General features: G+C 32.2%; 3 protein-coding genes across 3 annotated transcripts; all 3 read left to right on the top strand.

The window, feature by feature from the left end:
* Window positions 1-9220: 9220 nt before the first annotated feature.
* On the top strand, window positions 9221-12339 carry LOC145557340 (putative B3 domain-containing protein Os03g0621600). Its single transcript, XM_081618528.1, has 5 exons — window positions 9221-9316; window positions 10063-10558; window positions 10761-10885; window positions 11258-11435; window positions 12155-12339. Exons 1-5 carry the CDS (start codon window positions 9221-9223, stop codon window positions 12337-12339), a joined length of 1080 nt encoding a protein of 359 aa, XP_081474654.1.
* A 4503-nt stretch (window positions 12340-16842) lies between these two features.
* LOC145557339 (putative B3 domain-containing protein Os04g0346900) lies at window positions 16843-23496 on the top strand. The gene is made up of 3 exons (XM_081618527.1): window positions 16843-17266; window positions 17398-17540; window positions 23005-23496. Exons 1-3 carry the CDS (start codon window positions 16843-16845, stop codon window positions 23494-23496), a joined length of 1059 nt encoding a protein of 352 aa, XP_081474653.1.
* A 1696-nt stretch (window positions 23497-25192) lies between these two features.
* On the top strand, window positions 25193-27051 carry LOC145559431 (uncharacterized). Its single transcript, XM_081620850.1, has one exon. It carries the CDS (start codon window positions 25392-25394, stop codon window positions 26895-26897), a length of 1506 nt encoding a protein of 501 aa, XP_081476976.1. The 5' UTR covers window positions 25193-25391; the 3' UTR covers window positions 26898-27051.
* The last annotated feature ends 593 nt before the right edge of the window (window positions 27052-27644 follow it).

The raw sequence follows: 27644 nt of genomic DNA, 5'->3' as shown, positions 1-27644 counted from the left end.
AAATGTTTGGACTAGAATGCTTAAATACTTCCTCCGTTAACAGTTATCTTATCTGCAACATTTACCCAAAATGGGTGCTAATAGTTATTTGCAACAAAAAAATTTTCCCTTTATTAGTAACTTTTTGGGTTTAATTTGGATAATTATGGGTTTAATTTGGATAATTGTTGGTTAGATTTGGTATTTTGTGGTTTGTTGGTTGTAATTAATGGTAGATGTTTGATCCTGTATCTATTTTTGGGATGATTTGTTAGCTGTTGTGTTTCCCAAGTTATGATTTTGTTGGTACTTTGATGCTAATTAATGGTAACATGTTGGATCCTCTGTCTTTTTTTGGATCATCTATTGGGTTGTGTTGCTGGGTTGTGTTAGGACTTTGGTACTGTGATGTTGGGTTGTGTACATACTTTGGTACTGTGATGCTAAATAATGAGTGAGTGTTGGGCTTGTGTTTTGAGTTTGGTTTGCTACTTTGTTATGACTGAGTGTTTGGCCTTGTGCTCACTAGTGTGTATGGCTCTGGGAATTGTGAAATGATGAATGATGATGAACTTGTAGGCTGTTGTTAATGTTAATGGATGTTCCTGCCAGTTCTGTCCCTTAATGCATGAGTCCCTTAATGTGTGTTCTCAATGACTAATCTAAGAGAGAACAATAATTTTGGCTTCCTTTGTGTGTACTTTTCTGAGTCCCTTCATGAGTATTGTGGTCCTACTTGATTTATGAGTCTCTTAAGTGAGTGTATTGATTTGTGACAAATCCAAATGATGAAGGGACTCATTTGAAACTACAAAATTGTGAAGTTGGAATTGCTCCAACAACTTCAAAAGTAAGTTGTTGTTGAGGGAACCAACTACACAATTTATGTGATTAAAAAACACCCCTCTGATGGATTAAAGTCTATGTGTTTTTGTGTATCTTAATGGCAAAATTGATGTAATTAGCACATGTACATAAAACAGCCATAATTCATGTCATAAAGTTGTTCAAAAGGTTTACATGTTAAACATAAGCTAGCTAAGACTGCCTTACAATAAATACAACATTGTAGTTAAACAAAATACACATAACCAATTAGTGTCAAAACATGGTAAAACCCAAAACACGTAACACAACCATTTTACCATTTGCTTCAATGCTCTTAATTGGTTATGTGTGGCAGTCTCACTATCACTTTCTGTTTTTTGTGTCTTTAATCTGCATCTACCTGCATGCCTTCATCCTCTTCATTGCCTTCACCTTCACCTGTTGAAATGAACAAAGTGTTGAGATAATCAACAACTTGTTGTACCAAATTCCTCTCCACATGTAGTATTTTTGGAAGCAACCCAAGTCTTTCCAGCCTTTTCTTTCCTTTATGTGTGTGGGGGGGGGGGGTGAAATTATTCCCCCCTTAGATGTCTGAGGATTTCCTCCATACAACATTGTAGTGTAATCCAAGTGTGCTTGTTCAACACTAGATTGAACAAATCATATGTCTCTTTCACCTTGTCTATGAGTTCCCCCAAATTCTTAGGAAATGATTGGTAGTGTATGGATTGTATAACATTGAATAAGCCTAAATCAAGCACATTCAAGTCTGGTGACTGTGCTGGCTGGTAGATGAACTGAATGTTGAACCCATCTGACTGACATGCAGCTTTGAATTCCTCATCCTTAGGAATTTGATGAGGTTTGGCATTATCCCATTGAATCCATATGTCCTTAGGCAGATGGGGTGGCCATTTCTCTTTGATTGCTGAAATGCATTTGTTGAGTAGCATTTCTCTGATTGCATCTTTGTTTACATTCTGATTTTCCTTAATTCCTACTGCCCCAGCTTCTCTGTTCTTGCTTTTTTTCTTTGCAATGGACTCATAGATAAATGGAAAGATTTCATACTTTCCATCATGTAATACTTGTCAATGACTGTAAAAAATTGGCTTACCAATCATTGCCATGAACATCCCTTTGACCTTGAATCTTTTTTACTGTTGGCACATGTATGGATTTGGTTCATTAGGGAGCAAGTAAAACCTCCTTGTTTCTGGGTTCAAGTAGAACCACTTTTCATCTATATGAATGAGTTGTTGCATATCCTCAAACTTTGGGTCAGCATTCTGTTCAGCAGGCAGTAGATGACTTAAAACCCATTTGATTCTTGAAATTTTGTGGTTGGATGTCAGAGCTGGGTGATTGGTAGCTGTATGTGTTCACAACCTATCTTTTTTCTTCAACTTGTGAATGGTAACATGTGAGATTTTGAGAGCAGCTGCATAGCTTCTCTCAGATGTCCTTTTGTACAGAGGAACTGATTGCAGAAACTCATCTGTATACTCAGATCAGTTGGTTTTGGTCCAGTTCTGCCCAGCTTTTTAGATCTGACATCTATCACATTCCCAACAGCCATTTGTTTTTTTATTTCTTTGAAAAGCCTCTGTGTGGTTGATCTGTGTATATTGAACTTTCTAGCTAGTTGTGATAAAAAGCCTCTTGGCAAATCATCCCCATCTAACTTGTGAAGAATTGCATCCACAAGCTCTCTTTTTTTGTTGACACTAAGTTGCTGCCTGCTTTTTGGTTGTTGTGGTGCTTCTTCTTGAATCTCATTTTGGTTACTGTCATGACTTTCTTCACTGCTGTTTGAGTCATTGTCTTCTATAATGGCTTCTTCACTTAGCAATTGATCTAAGCTAAAGAAGTCATCATCGAATAATTCTGCCATTTGTTAAAAAAAAATTCCCGTTCTTCCTTACAAAGATGAAGATTGGTGATGAAGTGGGGGTTGCTGTATTTTTTTGGAAGCTCTAGCAGAACCAGACTTACCTTAGAAGATGAAGGATGCTGCTACTAACCTTAGAGTTGTTGGGTTTAATTGTAGAAGGGTAGCTTAACTTTTGCTTTTGTCATGTAAACATGGTGTAATTTGGTTAGACTAAAAATTCTGGTCTGTATGAATATTTTGAAGTGAAGATACTCTCTGCTTGTTTATATACCCTCCCTTGAATGAAAAATTCAAATGGAGGGAAAAATTTGCTATGTAAAAATGAAAAGTTTGAAAAGTGGATGAAATTTAGGTGGGAAAGTTGAAACCTCCAAAAAATCAGTTTCTCTCTCATCCCCTTTAAAAAAACCGGGTCCCCTTTTCCCCTCCCTTTTAATTGCTTAATCACATGCCTTTTTCCAATTATTCTCACTTAAACACTCTTTAAAAGTTTTGCCTAGGAATCCGCGCAAAGGCCCTTAAAAACTTAAGAGAGGATTATTTCCATTTTTTTTTAAAAAAAAAGTGAATAAATAATAGTACTAGTAATTAGTAACAATCTATGACTAAGGTCTGTTCTCTTCAGCTTAATTTCAGTTTAGTTCATTTTTCATTTTCCTTATCTCATAAAAAATTCAATTCAGTTCACTAAATCAGAACAGGGCCAAAGTGTAGTACTTGTACATGATATATACCAAGTGTAATGAATTGAACAAAAAGGAACGTTATGAGTCAATTAACAAGAAAAAAAAAAAAAAAAAATTGACTTTTACCACAAAAAAAAAAAAAATCACAAATTTTTTTACTACAAAAAATTTTAAAAGTTTTATTTTACCACCAAAAAAATTTCTAAAAATTGTTTTTTACCATCTACCGGTAAGAAAATCGTTAAATTTAACGGTTAAAAAAATTCTTCGATTTTCGTGCGCAAAACATGTTGTCCATAGGTTTTGGGGGGCATTTAGTACCTACGAATCCAAATTTGAAGCCAGAATTGACAAAAAAATGATCGAAAATACCTCGTTTTGCGTATTTCACGCAAACCGAGGTAATTTTAAATACGCAAAAGGAAGCATTTTCGATCATTTGTGTCAATTCTAACCTCAAATTGGACCCAAATGCCCAAAATGCCCCCCAAAATCCCAAAAGATGATGTGTTTGACACGAAAATCGAAGAATTTAAAATATTTCGTTAAGTTTTTGACGACAGGTGGTAAAAAACTTTTTTTTTTTTTTTTTTTTTTTTTTTTTTTTGTAATAAAAAACAATTTTGTGATTTTTTTGGTGGTAAAAGTCAAAAAATCCAAAAAAATAATTGACATTAATAATTTCTAGTACGAAAAATACCCAAAAAAAACCCAAAAAAAATTCTAGTACGAGTACTGGATCCTACATACTTTTTTTTAGGGGAGGAAAACGAAACTTTAATTAATTAGGTAATCAAGCTACAAATTGTTCCATGCAAAAAATTGGATCCTACATTACGAGTATGTGAGTAATGTGACTTAAGCAAGTTTCTTGGGGCAGTGCAACCGGCAACAGTGCGACAATTACTATCTGCTCAATTAGCATTTACCAGCACCAATCAGTTATCAACTTTATTGTATTTCAACTACCCTACAATTTAATTCAACTTCCAACTTTATAACTGTGATATACTACGTAGTTTGGACTATGGAGTACTGTAGTATATTTATTTGCTAGCTTGACTTCTCTGATGATAGTAATTTCTAAGTTAAGACTTAAGAATAATAGAGCTGAGAAAAATGGATCAACAATATTTCCATAAACAACTCCTATCAATTTATTGACTATGGGAACACATTTCTACAAAATTATGGTCTCCCCTTCAACTCAATGTCACACTCTAGTAAGTTTCTATTTTCATCATACTAGATTCTACTCGTGCTAATTTAAATGTTTACTGAATTCTACTCTTTTTATTTTAAATAGTTAATGTGCTATACTAAATTTTTTATCGAGTTGTTTCTACGATTCTTTTACTAGTCAAAAGTATGTCTTCACTTGATTTGTGACTTATGTGTCTACAAATTTCGCTAGTGTATATTATATGTCATTTGAAAATTTCTAACTCATCTTTATAATTAATGTACTATATATTTATATACTCGTATTAATTGATCAATATTTATAATTCAATTTTATTTTATTGGATGGCAGCGAATACCCGAAAAATATGTGAACAAATACAAAGAGGTGCAATTAGCAAAAGATTATGTGAACCTCAGAGTAGCCGATGGTAGAGTTTGGAGAGTAGAGCTATTAAAACAATGTGACAAAATATGGTTTAAGAAAGGTTGGGAAGTGTTTGTGAAGAGCTATTCTCTTAAATTTGGTGATTTCCTCCTATTTAGGTATGATGAAGCCAATTTTGAGTTTTGTGTCACCATTTTTAATATGTCTGGTTGTGAAATCGACTATGATCAAGTGTTCCAAAATCGTATTATTGACCTAGCTCAACAAGTCCAAGAAATTTCGTCTTGTGATAATGATGATGACCTTTCACTTGGTACGATATTTCTAACTAGATTTTTAACACCGAATTATGTTTATACATTATTATATACTCGTAACATAATAAACGGGTTTTAATTAATTTTCATATATAATGTTGTCTTAATGTCTTATGAATTCATTTGATTTATCTATGAAGAGGCCAAGGATATTCATACTATTGACGAGACAAAGACAGAGACGACAAGTGTTATGCATAGAATTGAAGCCTTCGAACCTCAAAAGCCTCATTTCAAAGTTGTCATGCATCATAATAATGTCTCTAACCAATATCGACTGGTAAGTGTATGTAGCCTCATTTTTAAAGAGTACGTAGTTTGGCTAGATATAGAGAACTAGTTCACTAGTTGTTGAAATCCATTGTATCCCACTTGTAAGTGTTCCACATTGGAGAAAGAGGAGAGGTGGTTTCACTTTATAAGGTAGAGGAATTACTCCTACTATTGCCAATTTGTTTCAGTATGGAAACTCCAAATCCTTGTTTGTGGATCAAACTCTCCTCCTCCTTGTTCGGGTTGCCCAGGCCCATTTCACATTGTTTCGAAATTTAACATGGTATCAGAGCCTAGGTTTGTTGGGCCGTTCAAAAAAATTGGGTATTTGTCTTGTTTGTGGACCAAACTCTCTTCATCCTCGTTCGGGTTGCCCAAGCCCATTTCACATTGTTTGGAAATTTAACACTAGTGAACTAAGAGATCGAATTAAGGTCTGTAGCACACTCGTACTCTTTCATCTCTTTGTCATACTAGTGAAAAAGTTCATTATTTGTCTTTCATCATTAAAAACGCTCATAATTATTTTCCTAGTTGATAAGCATAAATGAGATGAATTGAAATCATGAGAAATCTAAAATTTAATTATTTTATACACAAATACATGCATGTTGTAGTCATTTCCAATCAACCACGTTAGAGAGAATTTGACGATTGTGAGCAAGAAGTTGAAGCTAATCTTGAAGAGATCAGTAGACGAGAAGTGGTACAATTTGAGGTTAAATGTGTACGCCAAAAATAATCACGCCCAAGTCGGCTCCGCTGGATGGGGGAATTTTGTACGGGACAATGAGTTGCACGTAGGAGATGCTTGCGTATTTGAGCTGATCGACCCTAGGACCGCTATGTACAAGGTTACAATCATTCGTAACTCATAAGTGATGCGTTATATTTACATAGGCCTTGTTTGGTGAAAAGCTGAAAGTTGAAAGCTGAAGCTGATTGTATTAGCTGATTTTGACTAGCTGATTGTATTAACTGATTGTATTAGCTGATTAGATAAAAGTGTTTGGTAAACTACTATTAGCTGATAGGTATTTACTTATGTAAAATGACCAATAAGCCCATTGACATATATGTATATAAAATTGACATATATGTGTAGCAATTGGAATTTGGATCCTTGTATTATTTAATGTTGCTAAGTATTATTATGTGAGTATTATGTGTTTCACATTAAAAGATAGAATTAAAAAAAAATTCAATAAATAAGCGAAGCAGCTACATTACATTTTTTGTTGCTTTTATTTTTACGATAAACCTTCACATTGGATTCATCCCCATCCCCATCCCCGCAACGGGTCTAAATTTATCCTCATTCCCATCTGGCGGATACAATTCCCAAACCATCCCCGTCCCACCCCCCACATGAATATCCACCTCCACCTAATCCCCGCCTAAGACTCGTCTAATCCCCACCAAAGACCCACCTAATCTCCACCTTTCAAATACACAATCCTACATAATTAATAAAGACTACATACATTTAAAAAAAAAAATCATTCTTAATATTACACATTTTTTTTTTTGTTTATAATCTAAGTGCATTACAAAGTATTATAATTAATATTTTATTTTACATAAATATTTTATAAAATAGTATAAAAATATATAATTTTGTTTTAAAAGATATATAGATATGGGTATGAGGTGGGGTACGAAGTGGGGCGGGTGGGCGGGACGGGGATGGGGCGGGTACAACATAAAATCCACTCCGCCTCATCACCCATGACGAGTATGGTTTCCATCCTCATCCCCGTCCCACTACCTGCCAAATTGAAACCCATGGAGATGGGGCGGGTCTCTAGTATGACATCCCGCCCCACTGACATCCCTAGTATGTACTATGTAGTTGTCAACTAGTCCTCTATTCCATGAAGTTGTGTCTATTCCTTATTTGGTGTTTCAAAAACTTATACTCCATACATTTGTATTTCTGGTTGTATTTAGGGTCAACGTTAGATTGATGTATATGATTAAAATAGGATGGAAAAACTTAAAGAAGATATACGTGTTTACCTTATGTTATAATCAGGCCCGTTCCTAGCTTTTTGGTTGCCTATGGGCGAAATGAAAATTTGGGGCCCTTATTATCGAGTGAAGTAAAAAAATGAAAAATAAATTTTGTTTTTTAAATGATTAAAAAAAAAAAATTGAAAACTTACAGTAAAGGAAAAAAAAAACAGTAAACTTAAAATTTATTAATCATCATACAAAACATTGTCTACGAGCATTTCTAGATGCAAAATCACCAATAATAGTGTCGACATCAATATGCTCTAACATATTTAAATAATTCACACAAAAGAATTGATTTAAATTTTACCCAAGACCAAAAAAAAAAATTTGCAATTATAAATTACTGTACAAAATCTTAAATTCAAAAATTAAAAACAAAAAATTGACATTACCTAAAGGACTCAGATTTTTCGAGCATAGCAAAATCGATCTCCAAATTTCCGATATTCGTCCACCGTAATACCCATTACAAGTGTTTAAATCAAAACAAAGAGTAAGAAAATAAATCAGAAAATTGAATTGAGATGTAGAATAATTGGATGGGGGATTATTTATAGGTGAATAATGTGAGGCGAATTCCATTGAAAATCAAGGAAGAAGACCGTTTGATTATTGAATTAGAGTTATTTTTGGAGATTAATGTGGTTGAAAATTACAAAAATAAAAAAATAAAAAAAAATATATATATAAAAAAAAAAAAAAAACGGGAAGAAGATCAATTGAATTTGGCTGAAAAGAGATTATTTAGGAAGGGGAGTTGGAAAATCGCAATTAAAATATTTTTGGGAAACTAATTAGGAATGAATATAGGAATTGGAAGTTGAGAACTTGTGATTTGGGAATTGGAAATATGAACTGATGAACATGATATAGAAAACTGGAGAAAAGCATGCGTAGGTAGTATCATTAATTAAGATTTTTTCTTTTTCTTTTCATTTTTTTTTTTTTTTATTTTTTTTTTTAAATCTGGCTTTAATGTAAATTTGGGCCTCCTTCAGTTGGGCCCCGGGCGATGGCACCTATTGCCCTGCCTTAGGGACGGGCCTGGTTATAATGCAATAAAGTACACCCACATGCACTTTTATACTACTAATCATGGACGATTAAAGAAACTCTCAATTTCTTAACTACCTGACATAACAAGATAAACGACCACAACTTTATAGAATTATGGAATAGAGAGACTAGTATATTTAAACTTAGAGGCCACTATTACTTCCAAGATCAAAACGTGAACGTTTAGCAATCGTTGATTAAACACTATTATTGATCACAACTAGCTTGCCAAATACTTTAATTAATCCCAGTATCCCAGTTGTTAAAAGAACCATAACCAAACATGGCATAAATAATTGGTCCCAAAAAAACGTTAATAAAAATACTTGTACAAAAGACTGCCTAAGCCTAACACATACTCCGACTAAACTAGGAAAGATTTTGTTTACTTTACCCTTTTTTTTTTTTTTTTGAGGGAATACCCCGTGTATTTTAATTAAACCTTATATTTGGAAAATCGTAGCCAATTATTAAAATATATTATAAAAAAATAAAAACGCACGAAACCTATGTATACGTTCAATTGCCTATAATAATTAATAACCGGCATAAAAGACCGCGATTAAACAAAGAAAACGCGAGAAAGATTGGGCTAATGACGAAGATTAAGAAAGATAGCAATGATTCAGAGAAAAGGAACCCCTATTTCTTCAAGATTATTCTTTCTCCACTCGCTCAAAAATCTAAGCTTGTAAGTATTTTTAACTACCTTTTCAGATTATTCCAAGTGATTAGTTAACAGAATCAAATCAAATTATGCTGTTGATTTAATTATGAACATATCAAAAATTAGACCTTTAAACCTAAATTAAATTAATTGATAGAAAAAACAATCATATTTTACGGAGTACATCAAAATAAATAAATAAATTATTTCTGTATTATTTTAATTTTTCTTGATGTTTATGTACGTGAAATATATGAAGATTACTAGAAAGTGATTATATTAAAATTAATGTATGTCATACAATAATCAAGAGTACAATATCCGAAAATTTTGCGTAATTATTGGTTCCCGGTATTATACTATTATTAGAATTAGAATAATAAGCGTCCCTAATCACCTAATAATTAGATGAAGGTGAATTCATAATAATATTCCAATTTATATATGAGTATTGATTTTGCCTAATAATTACTAGCTCTTGGTGTAATATAGATTTTGATGCGTAAGTACTTTGTATAGATTGAACCCCACTCGGACTCTTTAGGGTTATTATAAATTACGGAGTAATCTTCAAAATATCCTTTATAATAGGTCAATAGTTTATCATTATTAATTGATTAACACTTGATATGAAATTGAGATAGTATAATTTCTTTTGTTGCGCGCGCATCCTTGTATATAATTTGCAATTTTAATGTAGTTGACTAATTACCATGTATAATTTAAATTAAAGATGATATATCTCGGATATTTTTCTCCTCGTTCCACAGAGAATTCCGGTGGAATTTGTAAAGAAATATGGCAGACGATTATCCAATGACATATACCTCAATGTTCAAAATTCTGAACATCCTTGGAAAGTGACATTAGAGACATTGAACAATAATAATATATTCTTAGAGAAAGGTTGGCAAAATTTCATGGAATTCTATAGCATAGAATATGGACATTTCTTACTATTTAGATTTGATGGAGGCTTAGTAGAACCACAATTCCAAGTTTATATATTTGACAAGAGTGCTACGGAGATAGACTATCCTGTTCGAAATTCATCAAGCTCTTTTGATACGAATTACAACTCCGAGCATCTTGAGAGGAATTATGAAAAAGAAGAAAAGATTGAGGAAAACGATGTCTCAGTCGAAATCATAGATGAAATCAAACCAAATCTCAACGATGTTGCAAGTATTGCTAGTCTTGATGATACGTTAGATTCTACTCATTCGAGTACTGATGATGAAGCAAGTTCAAGCTTCATAAGCAAAGGTACGCGAGCTAATAAATGTAATTGTGTCACTGTGACGTGTTTATGTCTCAATATATAACTCTTTGTTTGATTCAACTTATTTTGACTGAACTTATTTTAGTGACATGATGTTAAGAAGATCCTTAATGCATGTAGATCTAGTTAACATGCCTAGCTAATATTATTACTTATGATTAACATCGAAATTTTTGTGTTGTGAAGGGTATGATTATATCTCTCCTGATTTGAAAAAGAAACTTACGAGAAAGCTTGATGACATTACCTCACAGCATCCTCACTTCAAACGAATCATGTATCCCTCAAATGTCCGTGACCAAAAAAAACTGGTAAGTTTATTTACTACCAGTCTACCACCGTTTTATATTTTTTGCAACTTTAAGATATTATTTTAGAGATATGAAATATTACAAAGTTGTAAAAAAATATGAAAATTAGGTAGTAGTTTATTGTTTTCATTCCATTTTCATTATATAGCTAGTAGATGGGTTAACATTTTTCATATAATCAACTTATATTCTCTGTTGTGATTTATAATTCTATTAAATTTTGCTTTTAATGAATGTTTTCAAAATACTATTAGAATTAAATGTAATAACTTGAATTTATGATTTGACAAATATAAATAATGTTTCAATTAAAAAATTGAGGAATGTATATGTCATGAATGTAATGATTTATTTTGTGCATGTTATGTGTAGCGTGTTCCATTAGAGCATGCATCAACTTACTTTCCAAGAAAATCAAAGGAGATAATCTTGAAAGGACCAAATGGGAAGAGCCATCATGTAAGATTTTATAGTGGGAAAGCTTGTGTTGAACTAATTGGTGGATGGAGAAGGTTTGTATCGGATAATGATTTAATGATTGGAGATATATGTATGTTTGAGCTCATTAATCCTTGCTCCTATTCTTATAAGGTTTCCATATTTCGTAGCTAGCTTAATTTTGTTACAAATTCTAAATATATACATATCCCACTACAAGATAGAGGTTTTGTGATTCTATAGTTATTATAGTAGATAGATTTTTAAAATGTGCACAATGTAGACCAAATAAACAAATTACTCCATTTTGATGTATGTGCAATTACTTTTTTTTTTTTTTTTTTTTTTTTTTGTGAGTGAGGGATAGCGGTTAGAGTTTTGCTCCCGGTTTCCGGTGATCATGTGATCGATTCTCACCTTGTCCTTGTGGTTCTCTAAACACACACGAGACTTTTTTTATTTTGGCATATAAAAGAAAAAACCAAAGGTAAACTAAGCCGATTTTCTAGCCTTAGTGGCTAGATCATGGACCTTTGCTACCATATTTCTAGGGATTTTAATTGTTACAACAAAAATAATCTAATGAAAATCAGACTTGAAAATTGAAACATCAAGCTAAGGGCTAAAGCACGGATTGCATCAAGGTAATTGAACTAATCGGACTTGCAGCTTAGCTAATCGGACCAACGAGTAGTAGTGAAGTACCAAGGGGTGTTGTACAATTCAAAACTAATTGGACTTGGCTTAGCTTGGTTCATTTGTACCAAGTTCGAGCTTAATAATTTTCTACTTTCTACCCTACTGTAGTATTAGTTTTCAAATTTATTACAGTCAACCCAAACTTAACGTCATCAATACATATAGTTATCAACGCAGTTCAAGGTATCCGCCTATCTGGTATATTTCATGGGAGATTGACCACATTATCTTTGATATTAGAGCTCTTCTTTCTCAGTTTCACAGTTGGAGCATTCACTACATCTATCGAGAGGCGAATAGAGGTGCACATTGAATAGCAAATGTAGGTCATTTATTAGTTAGTGATAATATGGATATTATACCTTGTAATAACTCTAGTTTAACTCTCATTCTTTCCTCATATGCATTAGAAATTCCCCTCGTGAGGAGGGTTTCCTAATGTTTTTCCTTTTTCTTACTTTTAAAAAAATGTCATTAATACATATACTTCCTCCGATTTTTTTTAGTTGACATCATTTGACTTTTACACTATTCACACACTACACTTTGACTCGCTTTTGTGATATATAGATACGATAAAATATAATCATGTGTGATCTTGTTTGAATCGTCTATATGTATAGTAGATGAAGCCCGTGCGATACATGGTTTGTTTGAATTTTTTAAAATAATTATATGTGTGTATGTGTGTGTGTTTATATATTTATATATATATATATATATATATATATATATATATATATATATATATATATATATATATATATATATATATATATATATATATATATATATATATGTATGTATTAGATTTTATTAACATTCACTTTTTATAATTTTACAATGTTGATAATTGAAGTTATTAAGGGTTAAAAACATGTGTTGACAAATGTGATAATAGAAATGTGTCAACTAAAAAAACAAAGGAAGTTAAGTTATAACAATATCATTACCATAGATAATATTCCAATGAGCTTATTAAGGCCAAGTGGCCCACATTATTGAATTAACTAACTAACAATCTTTTTTAAATCCTAATTGTCTAACTTGTTTATGTAACTACACTTGCAATTGTGCCACTATTCTCGTGATTGGTTTAATTTGGTGAAGTTCACTTTTATGTAACTAAACTTTACAGAAGCTTATCAAGCCTTTACTGTAGTACTTAATTAGACTGCACCCATTCAATCTATTCGCTTGTTAGACAAGCAAAAGGCAAAAGAGTACATGTAAGAAACTAATATTTGACAACAAAGATGACGACTCTGATCCACTATTGACTTAAAGATCTTAGGTGAGAAAAAGTGGATCAATTAAATGGAGTAATTTATCACCAATAAAATTTTAAGTAAATTTTTGTTATTAGATTAAATGAGACCAGATCACATCAAACTAGCTTAAGTGGCACAGTAAGTCTAATTTTTTTTAAGAAAATTAATTATATCCAACAAATAAAATTTGATAAAATATACAAATTAAATATATAGAAATTATAATGTCATAATATATATTAATAGGCAAAACAACAAATTATCTCAAAAATGGATTTTTTTAGTCTGCAGAACTCGAGAATTTTTCAGGTGGAGCTTGATTAGGTCTAGTGGCCATATTAGTGAATACTTATTTATAAATATAATTTTAATAAACATAAAAATAAAAATAAAATAAAATTCAATCCAACAACAAACTAAAATCTCCACTAAAATTATTAGCAAAAGTGCAAACATACACAAAATTACAAATAATACTCCGTATATCACCTTTATATCTAAAAAATCATTTGTCAAACACAACATTTATTTTATAGCTAAACTGTTCTCTATAAATCATTTTGTGATAGTATGTACGTATATTAGTAAAATTTCAAAAAAAAAATTGTAATTAACTTGAATACATTGTTATATAGAATTAAAATTGAAATAAAATATTAGCTAGAGGTATTTGAAAAAAAAAAGTAAGTGATGTTTTAAAGTAACTTCTTTAAATCTATTATATGAATCAATTTAGGGTCTGTTCACATTTACTGAACTGAACTGAACTGAACGGAACTGATTGGAGCTGAACTGAGCTGAGCTGAACTGAACTGAATATTTTATGAGAGAAAGAAATTAGGAGCTGAACTGAACTGAACTGAACTTATTGGAGCTGAACTGAACTGATTGGAGTTGCACTGAACTTAACTGAAATTAAGTAAATGTGAATAGACCCTTATTATAACTTTTTTGGCAAAATCTACTCCATTTAAAAGATATTTTAAAAGGAGTTGAAATAATAATTTTTTTTAAGAAATAAAATAATTATTTAGGTAAACAACGATAGAATAATAATGAACACCAAATAAAAAGAAATATATATTTGTCATAAAGAAAATATAAAAGATTTGGAATAATATTGTTATAGAATCAAATATTAACAAAAGAAAAAAAGGTTAAAAAGAAAAAGGGGGTTTGGAGGGAAAATACAGCACCAGGATGTGACACGTGTCACTCCCGATATCTGTTTTACTATTAAGTTATTGATTGATTCGGAGCAGGTCTTTTTATTTATAAATTATTGCTATGTAACCTTCATAATTATTTGAAAACAATACATTAAATGAATCTAGTGACACCTCTTTTGTTATATAAAGCTAACTTTCAAATAACTTTCATAGTTATTTGAAAACTATACATTAAATAAATTAAACTATACATTAAGTTTAATTTTTGTTGATTTATTTGCGATTTTGCCACTTGACAAATAAACTCAAGGAGTCAAGGTAATAAAGTGGAGCTTCTTCCATTTTCCCGTGATTCCCGAAATACTTGTAACATGTGTCCCATTTATCTGTATACTTGCAAAACTTTTTATTTCCTTCGTCCCTAAATTACACTTCTGTTTGTAAAATTACACGGGAATTAAGGAGGAAAGAATAAGACAAATAACAATAATGAAATATTTCAATGGAAAATACAAAACATTAAATGATGTCTTTGAGTAAAACAACGATAGATTAATGATGTCATGTCATCAATCCTTTGCAAAAAAAAAAAAAAAAAAAAAAAAAAAAAAAAAGCATGCTTCTAATTGAAAATTAAGAACCAATCATATTCATTAGGTTAGTTATGGGAAGTACAAACTTGAGAAAAACGATGGAGAGAGAAAATAAGAGTTAGTCTAGGATAGTAAGAGTGAGAAAGCATTACATATACAACAGAGGGAGTATTTTACATCATTCGTATTCAAATAAGTGACACATTTTTCTCGAATACGTATGTCAATGTAAAATTTTGACTGAAAATATCTTTAATTATCAATTAGTAAAAATTATAACAATTATATATTAATAAACAATTTATTGATTGAGACAATTCGAATTCCAACAAGTACTCACAAGCTATATTTATTTATATGTTTAAAAATCACAAACATTAGTCAAATTGAATTATATAAATAGTACAAAAAGTCAAAATATTTCGATTATTTAAATATGGAGGGAGTATTTTAAAACACGAGGATATCAAATCTGGTAAAATTGTATTTGCTGTGGCTAAGTGGTACGAAGGGTTAGGGACATGACGGACTGACATATATTGCACAAAGTTTAGCATTTATGATGAACGATGACATACTTTCTAATCTTATACTACCTCCTTTTTAATTGACAGCATTCTATTATCATGCTTGCAAACACATGTTTTTAACATTTAGTATATATCTAATTATCAATAATATTCTAAAATTATATATATAAAAAAAAAAGAATATTATTAAAATATATATCAAGATGATTCAAATAAGATCTCACATAATCATATTTTATCGTGTCTATAATTCACAAAAGTGAGTCAAAGTGTAGTGTGTGAATAGTGTAAAAGTCAAACGGTCTCAACTGAAAAAACAAATGTAGTAATTGCCTTGGTTGTACTGTACACTACTTCATAATCCACAAACAACTCTCTTTCTTAAGTTCATATCTTATAATTGCCTTGGCTATAACTATAATAACTAGGGGTGAGCAAAAATTCTGGGTACCCGGAATTGGAACCGGAACTGGTTAGGAACCGGCGGGTCCGAAACCGAGATTAGACCCGGTGGTTCCAATTCTGGGTAATAAATTAAGGACCCGGTTATAACCAATTCCAATTCCAATTCTCAAATTTTTGGACCCGGAACCGGTTGGGTACCCGGTTACCCAATATATCCTAAGCTAAATAAATTTTAAACAATAAAAATATGTTAAATGTATGTAATTTGTGCAATAAAAAAAAAATTAATGCCTAACATGAATACAAATAGCTTAATGCATATATAAATATAAGTATTAAACACTAATAATGATACTAACTAAAATAAGAATTATAATTTGTATTATATTTTAACAATTACATACATAAGTGGGTACCCGGAACCGGTACCGGTACCCGGTGGTTCCAATTTTAATTCCTAAAATTTAGGACCCGGTTAAACCAATTCCAATTCCGGTTCCGAATTTTAGGACCCGGTTTCAACCAATTCCAAGTCCGGGTCCTAAAATTTTGACCGGGTACCCGGTTTGCTCACCCCTAATAATAACTAGTGTACACTACTTCATAATCTACCAAATGGAGGTCCTTAAAAAAGGCAACAAAAACAAGGGTAAGAAGATTGCATCAACAACATTTCCAGAAATAATCCCTGACAATTTGCATGCAATTGGACCTTGTTTTTACAAAATTTTTGTAGCTCCTTCAACTCAAACTCACAACCTTGTAAGTTCACTTTAATTTCTATTTTTACTTTTATTTAATGTAATAATTTAGCTTAGGTTTCATACAAAATTATATTGTTGCTAGTTTTTAATGATTAATTATCTTATAAATGACATATTTCTTGCTACTTCATTTTATGGGAGGCAGAAAATACCCGAAAAATACGTGAAGACGTATTATGAAGAGCAATTAGCAAATGATTACGTTACCCTAAGAGTAAATGATGGTAAAATTTGGAGAGTAGAGTTGTTTAAAGAAGGTGGCAAAGTGTGGCTTAGCAAAGGTTGGGAATGTTTTGTGAAGAAATATTCACTTAAATATGGTTACTTCCTTCTATTTAGATATGATGAGGTTAATTATGTATACCATGTCACTATTTTCGATACGACTTGTTTCGAAATAGAGTATGATCAAGAGTTCGACAATTATACTAAAGATCAACAATTGATAAAAATTTCATCACAAGAAGGGGTGGATCAAGATGACAATAATGATCGTGGTGTCATTTCAACCGGTAATGTGTTTTATTTCCTCCGTTTTTTATTAGTTGCGAGTCTTGCATGTGACATAAGGTGAAGCCACCCTTAAGTCCTTAACATTTTCGTATCGTGTCTAATTAATATACACTTTTTATTGTTAATGTAGATGCAAAGGGTGTTGTTGTGGATGATGAAAACAAAAGTGTTATAGAAAGTCTTGAAGCTTTCAAATCAGAAAATCCTCATTTCAAAGTTGTCATGGAATATCAGAAAATGAAACTTATTACAAGTAATAAAAGTCCAATATTGGTAAGAGAAGCAAGTAGCAGGTTATTTTTTTACCTAATTATAAAATTAGTACATGAATTAATAAGATTAGTTGATGATTCATCATATATATATATATATCCTTATTTGTGTGTAGGGTGTTCCATTTGCCTATGCCAAAGTGTTTTTTAAAGATAAACATAGACGGGGTTTGATTTTAAAAGGACCCGATGATGAAAAGAGCTATAATTTAAGGTCATATTATTACAAGTTAAGAACATCGGCGAGTATTGGTGGATCTGAATGGCGAACTTTTGTAAGGGACAATAAGCTACACGTAGGAGATGCTTGTGTTTTCGAGCTCGTCGATCTTAAGAGCAATTCCTATAAGGCTACCATCTTTCGTCATCCGAACCACTAAAGTATTCCCTCACTTCTTCCTTTTGCATATTGCTCGGTCATTACTTGTATTGACTTGATATGTAATGTATTATGGATTTGTCAACTATTTCTCCTCTTTAATTTGATTTCTTAGTAGATTTCTATTAGAATTTGAAATTATTTGAACATTTAAAAGTTTGGTTATTCTTATATGAAGCCAATTGGTAAGAGATGATGTATCGTTTGAGTCACCCTATACGATTACAATAATGCTATCCGCCTTTTGTCATTCAAATTTAGTAGATCGAATCTGGCCAACTCATTTTAAATATTACCTCCGTTAAATGTTATGTGCAACTTTGGAATATTTTATATCTCACAAATAATATCCAAAAGTTGCACATAACATTTAACGAAGGTAATAACTAACTTCATTTTCATTTTTGTAATGTGCGTAAATAGATATAAGCAGACGAGTAGATGTAGTAGTCTCCGAACGCAAGATCCCGATTGTGAAGTTAGATCAGACTTGCAATGTTACCCTCATCCATTCTTGTTTTTTTCTCAAGGTATTGGTTAATTGATGATTGCATGAAATTAAAGTTGCCTAGTTGAGTAACACTCAATTCTGCCCAAGACATTTTATTTGAACAATAATGAAGTAGGATTGCATCACATCTTCTTATGAAATTCAATTTTCCAATATACTGCACGAGTGCATGCAACTAATAATGATGAGCTAGCTAGGAGTATTGTTGATATTTAATATATTAAAATTTGATGATGTTGTCTAATATAATGGAGAAAATATTTGAACTACCAAGTCACTCAATCAACAACAATTGTACACTATTATATGTTCAAGAATCTATTTACAACCTTCTGATTGTTTCTATGGGCGTACAATTATACCCACAATCGTTCCAATTTTATTTGTTTTTTAAAAAAAAAAAAAAAAAAAAAAAAAAACATTAAGAAATGGTTAAGAGGCTATGTTATAACTAAGTCTTATAAGGGCTTGTTTGGTTCAACTTATTTTTGCTTATCTGATCTGGTATGATCTGATCTGGTGTGGTCTGATATAATATGATCAGATCTGATTGTCTAATTTGACTAAATTTTGACCTTAAATACACGATAATCTATAAGGAAAAAAAGTATCAAATGAGATCTTGTTAAATTCTTAATAATGTGTATTTTAATATGTGTAAGTTTCACAATTTTATTAATTACGAAATTAAAGATATTTAGTGATAAAAAACTACGCATAAAACGATGATATGATCTGAACTTATTTTTTCTGATTTGATCTGATCTGGACTTATTTTTTCTGAAATAAGTAAAAATAAGGTGAACTAAACAAGGCCTAACACTATTGGTCATTACCTTTAAGCCGGCACATTTCATCTTTTGACACTATTTATAATCTCTACTTTGACTAGCTTTTATGATTTATGTTGGAATAAAGAAAGGGAATTCAACGCGTTACTTCCCATTCTTAATTTCTTGAATAATTTTCATAACACCACTTTTATGTGAAAGTTTAAGGAGATTAATCACCTCCATCATTCTGATTATTCACCTCCCTTGATGTTTGATGGATTCTTCTTCTATGCATTTCTATAAATAGAATATGTCTTTATTATGTTTAATACACTTAAAAAAAATACATATCAAACACAAACTAAACACATACTCTATATTGAACATAAGTTACTTGGCTCCAACCTTCCACCCAAAAGTGCCTTTGAGTGGAAGTGGTGTGTTAACCTTAGGGAACGTGCCGACGAATACAATTGAGCACCCCGGTTGCGTCGGAATTTCGTTTTCAAGTCAGTGAATTTGCTTCACGACACACCGTACTCTTCCTACTTTTGTGAGATCAATTTTTCGGTCTTGCTTAATATTTTTATACTATTTGAAATAGACTACTCCTTTATTTACAACAATTTATAATTATGATAAAATATACTCATGTAAAATATTCTTAGAATCGCCTTAAAGCCTATTATGTTCACCTTATTTCCACTTATTTTAGGGTTAATAAGTTCAGAAAAGTTCAGATAAGGGTTTATAATTAAGTTCAGATAAGTTCATGAAAAATAAGTTCAAATAAGTTGTGATAAGGGTTAATCAGGGCTACCCAAGTTTAATTTATAACTAAAATAAGTTTTAATAAGGGCTAATAGATTCAAATAAGTAAAAATCAGGTGAATAGAACGCACCCTAACATATATTTTCATAACATCAGTTTTTAATAAATTTATTTACGGATAATAATTAGAGATATCATCCAATTTGGAAAACATGATTAAAAAAATGTAAATAAAAAAAATAAAGGAAATATTAGGCTTGCAAAAACGTTTTGAAACTTTTTTTTTTTAATATATATATTCTTTTCCTTTCCATGTTTAGAAATTATAAAAATATATATATATATAATTAAAAACAACACCCCATTGAAAGTAGTCTAAAAAACTTTTGTATACATCCGAGGTATCGATGTAACTTTTGTTAAATTTAGGGTAACTTTTACACTTTTTAGGTAACTTTTATCAAAAAAATCATAAATAACTTTATTTATCATGGCAACTTATATATATAATGGGTAACTTTCATTCATTAAAAAAAAGTAACTTTTGATCATTTTAAGGTAATTCATAGTGGATGTACAATATTTCATTATACATCTAGTTTTTTAAAAATGTACTTTGTTCTCATTAAAGTAGCTAACGCGTGAATTGCCATAGCTAGCCATTTTTAGGGAACCCTTTTAGTTGTCTTATTTATTTGATAGTGTCCTAAAATTTATCTTCCCTATTTTTGAATTTTGATAGTGTCCTAAAATTTGTCTCTTTATTGTTTAGTTTTCAAAAAAAAAATAAAAAAATAAAAATAAATCAATACACACCTACGTACTGCACAATAATCATGAAAGAATGTTCTTAATATCAATACAACCTATGACTCATTCTTTTTTAATAATACAATCTTTTGTTTATTTTTAAATAATACAAATTTTAGGGAGTGTTAATTTTCAATAGGTTAAAATCGGATATCGAGTGGATTTCGAGATTAGGAAGGGGGAGGAGATGAGTTTTTGGTGGTGAAAGGGGGGATATTCCTTCCTCTTCTATCACCAAAAACCCACTGACTTGTTTAAAATTAATACCCCTAAAGATTGTATTATTTGAAAATTATCAATGATTGTATTATTAAAAATAGGAAAATTTTTAAATTACCACAAAAAAATGTAACCATTTTCAAACTAACCACCCGTTTAATTTTTTATTTTAAATTACCACTCTTTAAATTAAATAAATGCTCAGGTTACCACCCATTTCAAAAATCCGGTGGATTTTCCGTTTGTGGACCCGACCAAACGTTTATTTGACCCTTTAGGCTGATTTTTTTCCTCGATTTTTCTCTTTAAAAACGCTATCTTAACTTCAATTTACATTTTTCTCTTTAAAATTTGTTATTAAGACAGTATAATACACAAGTAATTATTGAATATTGATTCATTTTACAGCTAATATAAGTACTAATAATACTAGTAATACTATTTTTCAAAAAAAAAAAAAAGTACTAATAATACTAGTATTTAGACAATATAATACAGAATAACAGATAAAGGAATACTAAAAATTTTGCCATTCAGCTGACCTTTCAAATACACACTACTCCAGTAGTCCAGTACTAGTATATAATTAGTCCATATATTTCATTTAATTTTCGGACAAAAGTAATAATTAGTTGAAAATCATGAGAAGTAGTCGTCTAATGATGATTAAGAAAAGGCAAGCGCTTGAAGAAAGTAACGCTACAAAAACAGGGTTTGATTCAGAGAAAAGAAATCCCTATTTCTTCAAAATCATTGTTTCTCCCCTTGCTCAAAAATCCAATCTTGTAAGTACTTATTTTATTTATTTTTTTTATTGCTTTAAATTTTTGTTAGTATTTGTATATACCATTTTTATGTTTAAATTTACTAATATTATGATCTTGAATGTATAAAGTGTGTTTTTTTGTTTTGGGTAAATAACATTAGTGCTGTGTAATTAAGATTAAAGCAAAAATTGCTGTTATATTGACTATTAAGTGTATATTATATGATTTTCTTGGCTTTTGGTTGAATTATAATGTACTGAAATTGATTTACTTCATGTGGGTTACTACATTTTGCCACAAATTCAATTGGGGTTTTACTTTGATGATTATCGATTTTTTAGAGGTTGTTAAATATTTTGGGGAGTTGAGTGATCAATGTATGATTCTTGGGTTAAAGTGATCCGTAATTCCAAATAATGTAGCACGAAATTCGAAAACGACTAACCCTTAAAAATCAGCCTTTGAAACGATTGGGATGTTGAAATTTGAGACTTCATGTAGTCCTAGAAGTTTCCATGCTTCATGGAGCATGTCCTAAAAATAGGAGGACAAGGAAGTATGCTTAATTTGAGAGCCGCTTTTCTGTTACCAAAAATTGACTAGGATAAGGGATAACCCTTTTTACGCGAAATGATTTTGGTATATGCCTGTGTGAGGAGAGCATAGAAAAATGTGCTCTTACAATGAGTGTGTCAAAAACAATTCCTCCTTTTTACTCATTTTGAAATTAATGGAAGTGGGTGTACCTAGGTAGACGTATGAGAAGTACTTCTAGTAAGATTTGATCTAAAATGTTAGGATCGGGTGTCTTCCTAAATGTACCCTCGGTGGAGAGTTGGTCTTAGTATTGATAGAATCGGGGGTGTCTTTAATTACTATAATCCATGTATGAGAAATGAGGTGGACTGATTGAATCATTGAATTAAAAACAAATGCTAGTATTACGAGTAGGACTGTAGGAGGCTGATGAAATGTTGGTACTAGAGTGTATTGTTCGTTTTTGTTACTTCGTATTATGCTGATGTTAGTGAATCACTACAATCTGTAATTTTCCCCTGTACTCTATATTAGACTTTTTGGTGTAAATTATGTCATCTCATCTTCTTGTGTGTATGAATGCTGTATTGCTGTAATGCTGTTAGCCTGTTAGACTACACTTGCCTTGCATGATTAGGAGACGGTTTTTTTATCTTAACAATAATTGAACATGGTCATTGTTTCACCCGTATGACAGAGGATTCCGGTGGTGTTTGTGAAGAAATATGGAGAACAATTATCTGATGACGTGTACCTTAATGTGCCAAATTCTGAAAAACCATGGAAAGTGGAAATGAAGAAAGAAAACACTGATATGTCCTTAGGAAAAGGTTGGCAAGAGTTTATGGAGTTCTATAACTTAGAATATGGGCATCTCTTAGTATTTAGGCTAGATGGGGGTCTACAATCACATTTTTATGTCGTTATACTTGACAAGAGTGGTACGGAGATAGACTATCCTGTTCGAAGCTCTCATGTATCAAAGAGAAGTGCTGACAGTAGGGAGCTTAAGATTGGTGTTAGAGAAGATCACAGCCATCACACTGAGGAGGCCGATGATGTCTCCTTGGAAACGTTCGATGAATCCTCTCCAAAACTCAACACAATCGACTCAGTTATAAATCTTGATACATCAGATTCAGATTCAGATGATGTAGAAGGTTTAAGCTTCAAAAGTAAAGGTATATAGTATGCAAAATTTTCTCATCTCTTTGTCACAGTCAGTATACACTATACTATTACAAGTAGTATCTTTTATCTAATACAAAGTGTTTTAACTATCTGCACTACATAAGAAAAGTAGAAGTTTTGTCGGAAAATAATAGTCACATGTACTACTGATTGGTACTGTCACGTTCCTGTCAAGGAACTAATAAATGGTTTCCATAGTAATTAAACCCTTGTTAAATCCTCAAATACGATAAATTATGTCAATGCAACAAAATCAATTCAGCAGTTGATGTATATTTAAATTCTTCTTTAATTTGCATGTGATTATATCAAGGGAATGATGAAATGAGGAAGAAAAATCTCAAGAAAAAGCTTGATGGCTTAAAATCACAATATCCTCACTTCAAATCCATTATGTGTCCCTCACATGTTGGTAACAAATACACCCTGGTAAGATTATATATCTGTTTTTTTTTTTTTTTCTTTTTTCTTTTTGTGTACGTTTCTTGTAAAATTATTATAATATCTCATGATTTTAATGTGTAGTCTATATGATGTGTAGAGTGTTCCATTCAACAGCCATGCTTCAACTTACTTCCCGAGTGATAAATCTGAGAAGATCATCTTGAAAGGGCCAACTGGTAAAAACCATGCCGTCGGATATTATTTTGGGAAGAAACATGCACAACTTCTGAGCGGATGGAAGCATTTCGTGTGGGATAATCATTTGAAGGTTGGAGATGCATGTATGTTTGAGCTGGTCAGTCGTAAGCCCAATTTTTACAAAGTTTCTATATATCGCGGCTAGCTAGCTAAGTAGTAAGGCAGGTTAATTTTTGACAATGTAGTCATGTAGAGTTTTTGTGTATATTGTAGTTTGGTAAAGTTTTGAAGACCAAAAACAAAGGGCATATTCAGACTAATGTAAAGAAGTTGAAGAGTCTGAAGACTATATAAATCATGAGTCTCAGTATATTCAAAGTTCCCAACTATGTTCCTGATGCTATTTGTCAAACGTACTTTTGTATGTTATATACAAGTATATATGATCACTTGAAAGTGATACTTATCAAGCTTTATCCTATATATATATTGTATAAAGTGAAAGGGCTCCAAAAATAACCCCTCTCATAGTCTCATTTTTGTTTTTATAAAAAAACTACCATCTGGAAAAAAAAAAAAATAATAAAAAAAAATAATAAAAAAAAAGAAAAAAAAAAAAGAATCAAGCTTAATAGATACGAGTTAACTTATATTCACACATATGAGTTTTTGTACGTCTCTTAGCGTTATATGATTAAGGTATGACATTGTTTATTGACTTCCATTATTTTGGCTCGTCTCTAGCTGATAGGCGTGTCGCCTACTTAACAAAAATAACCTAACAAGACCATTACTATGTAGATAGGCAAGGAAGGATTGAATCTAAAGAGACGTGGTTTGACAAATTAAACTGACTCAAATAATCACTAAGCAAGTAACCAAAACAATAATGATATTAAAGCGATTAAATTTTAGTAATACACTTCTTTAAATACAATAATCAAGCTTACTTCCTTGGAATCATATAAATTAAGGAATTCAAATATATTACTCTAACTTCCCAATCATCCATTTAATTACTCCAGTGATGAAATTCAAATCTTTAATTGATTTATTTAAACCCAACTTCAGTTGCAATAAAAACAATGAATTAATAACAATACTAAGATTTTTCACTAACGCTCATAAATAAATAAAAAGCAAAAATAAAATAAATAAACCCTCACCGACTTTAACCGCGTAACGCCCCTGAAAGGGCTAAAACCACCGTTATCCACCAATTCAATCACATCTCCTCCATCTTCTGCCCCAATTTTCTCTGATCCCCAATTTTCCCAAAACCCTAACCCTAATTTTTCCCCCAAATTCGCCATGCTTCTCTCTCCAGGCCACTCCCCTCGCCACCTCTCTACTCCATCCCCATCTCCTTCTCTCTCCTCCGCCGATCCCCCATCTTCTTCTTCCTCCCAACAACAAAACCCCCCTAAAAAATCTGCAACAGTTCTCGACGAAGACAGCTATGTCGCCGCAATCGAGAAGATCATCGAGCGTGACTTCTTCCCTGACATTCCGAAGCTTCGTGATCGTATCGATTGGCTTGAAGCCGTCAATACTCGGGATCCTGTTCAAATTCGAGATGCCCAGTTGAAGATTCTTGAGCGTCGTCGTGGTTTGAACCCCACTGATGGAGGTAAAATTCGAACTCCTGGTTCAACTTTTTTCAAAAATTCTGTTACCCCGTTTGATTTTGATCGAACCCCTTCTGTAATTGATGGGAATTTGGGTGGTGGGGAGGTGGTTGGTGATGGGAATTCTGTTAATGTTAATTTGAGTTTGGATCAGTTTTTTAGGAAGTATACTAGTGAAGATAATGATAGTTTTAATAGAATTATGGAGAAAGTTAACAGGAAGAGGAAGGAGAGGTATGGGTATTTGTTGGAAGGTGAGAAGGAGGAAGATGATGAGGTTAAGGGGATTGAGGATGTAAAGAGGGATAGGATTACGGATGGATATGGTACTTCCGATCAACCGGTGAGTACGTTGGAGGGTTGGAAGTATTGTGCTAAGAATTTGATAATGTATCATCCTGCTGATAGGGGTGAAGCTCCATTGACGGCGGATGAGAGGGCTGAGAGGTTGAAGGGTTTGACAAAGGAGGTTGATCGGTATAATACGAGATTTCATGGGAAGATGTCGGATTCTGGACCGAAAGAGGAGAATGAGGTTGAGGTTCTTTATAACATGGTAGCGGGTGGTACACCGGTGATGTCTGATAGGAATAGGGATAAGACCAAGAAGTATGATTTGGAGGATTTGAGGAAGTCTCCTAATGTGTTTTATGTGGAGTCTGAGAAAAAGGCTGAGAATGGTTACAGTTTTGTGAAGACTCCTTCACCTGCTCCTGGTGGAGATGAATCGCCATTTATCACTTGGGGTGAAATTGAAGGAACACCTTTGAGGTTGGACAACGAGGATACACCACTTGATATTGGAGGTAGTGGTGATGGGTCGCGTTTCAAGATTCCATTGCCACCTACACGGGATTTGAAAGCTCATTCTTTGTCGCGTGAGGCTGCTCGTAAGATAAAGGAAAGGTCAAGGATGTATGAGAAACCACCCCTGCCTTCACCTATGAGGAGTGGAAGTGCCAGTCCCAGTGTGAGAACTCTTTCCCCTGCTGCTCAGAAGTTTATGAGGAATGCAATGGCAAAATCATCAGCTTCCGTTGATGAATCTCTGCGTGCTAGTTATCGAGGCAACAGCCCTGGCCCAGGTACTCCTAAGCCGGGAAGGAGCATGTCAAAGCTTGCTAGAGATGGAACCATTGATTCTGCCTTGTCACCTTCTGTGAGAGAAGGTTCTAATCCTCCTTGGTAATTGGTTTATTGGCTTGTAGTAACTACAACTTAGGGTAACAAGTTCCATTGTACATTAATTCTCGGGTATGGATCTCTTTGTTGTACTTCAGCATCTGTATCTGATAACTTATGTTTCCCTATGGTTTCATGAAATACACGTTATATCATCTTGATCTCTTATTTGTCTATTTTATCTGTTTCTTTGTATTTGCTGAGAGTGCTTGATGCCTTTGTACCTCTGATATATCATCACAAAAATGTATACCTGTTTTCTACCTTATTATGCGTGGTGCTTTAAAATTGTATTATTGTGCTGTTTTCAATTTCGGTCAGCCTTCTGTTGTTTTTCATATGTTGTGTATTCAAGTTATGAAAGTACTTAAGAGGGGATATGCTACAGACTAATACGAAGTATAAAATTTGGTTTCCTTCTCATATGAATTTTTTATTTAACTTGTTGAAGTGACATTTTAATTTCATGCAGTAGAAACTAGTATATTTTAAAGTATGGAGTAAGAGCACATTATTCCGGCTATTTACCTATAGATCTAAGGCTGATATTGGCAACCCGGCAGTCATCTGGGGCTGTGGTGGGTGCTGTTAGATAGGAGGTCTCTATGCCCTGATTCCTTTATTAGAACAGAACTCTGCTTACCATAAAAAAACTGTGTTGTTGACCTGTGGTGCAGCGAGATAGTAATGATGTCTTGTTAGTCTAGTACTGTTGGACTGTTGGTTAGAGCTATACTGGAATGTACATGTGTGG

The sequence above is a fragment of the Chenopodium album genome, chromosome 9, assembly GCF_948465745.1.
Source record: "Chenopodium album chromosome 9, dcCheAlbu1.1, whole genome shotgun sequence".
NCBI classification, from domain to species: domain Eukaryota; kingdom Viridiplantae; phylum Streptophyta; class Magnoliopsida; order Caryophyllales; family Amaranthaceae; genus Chenopodium; species Chenopodium album.
Note: the sequence above shows the minus strand (reverse complement) of the source record. Positions and strands in the feature narration are given on the sequence as shown.

Bases quoted from the DNA above. Each gene is read 5' to 3' on its own strand.
- LOC145557340 (XM_081618528.1), top strand. From the start codon at position 9,221: ATGACGAAGATTAAGAAAGATAGCAATGATTCAGAGAAAAGGAACCCC. The intron at 9,317-10,062 runs GTAAGTATTTTT...CTCGTTCCACAG, and splicing joins TCGCTCAAAAATCTAAGCTT to AGAATTCCGGTGGAATTTGT. The intron at 11,436-12,154 runs GTATGTTTGAGC...AATTTATTACAG, and splicing joins TTTAATGATTGGAGATATAT to TCAACCCAAACTTAACGTCA.
- LOC145557339 (XM_081618527.1), top strand. From the start codon at position 16,843: ATGATTAATTATCTTATAAATGACATATTTCTTGCTACTTCATTTTAT. The intron at 17,267-17,397 runs GTAATGTGTTTT...TTGTTAATGTAG, and splicing joins TCGTGGTGTCATTTCAACCG to ATGCAAAGGGTGTTGTTGTG. The intron at 17,541-23,004 runs GTAAGAGAAGCA...CCCGTATGACAG, and splicing joins GTAATAAAAGTCCAATATTG to AGGATTCCGGTGGTGTTTGT.
- LOC145559431 (XM_081620850.1), top strand. From the start codon at position 25,392: ATGCTTCTCTCTCCAGGCCACTCCCCTCGCCACCTCTCTACTCCATCC.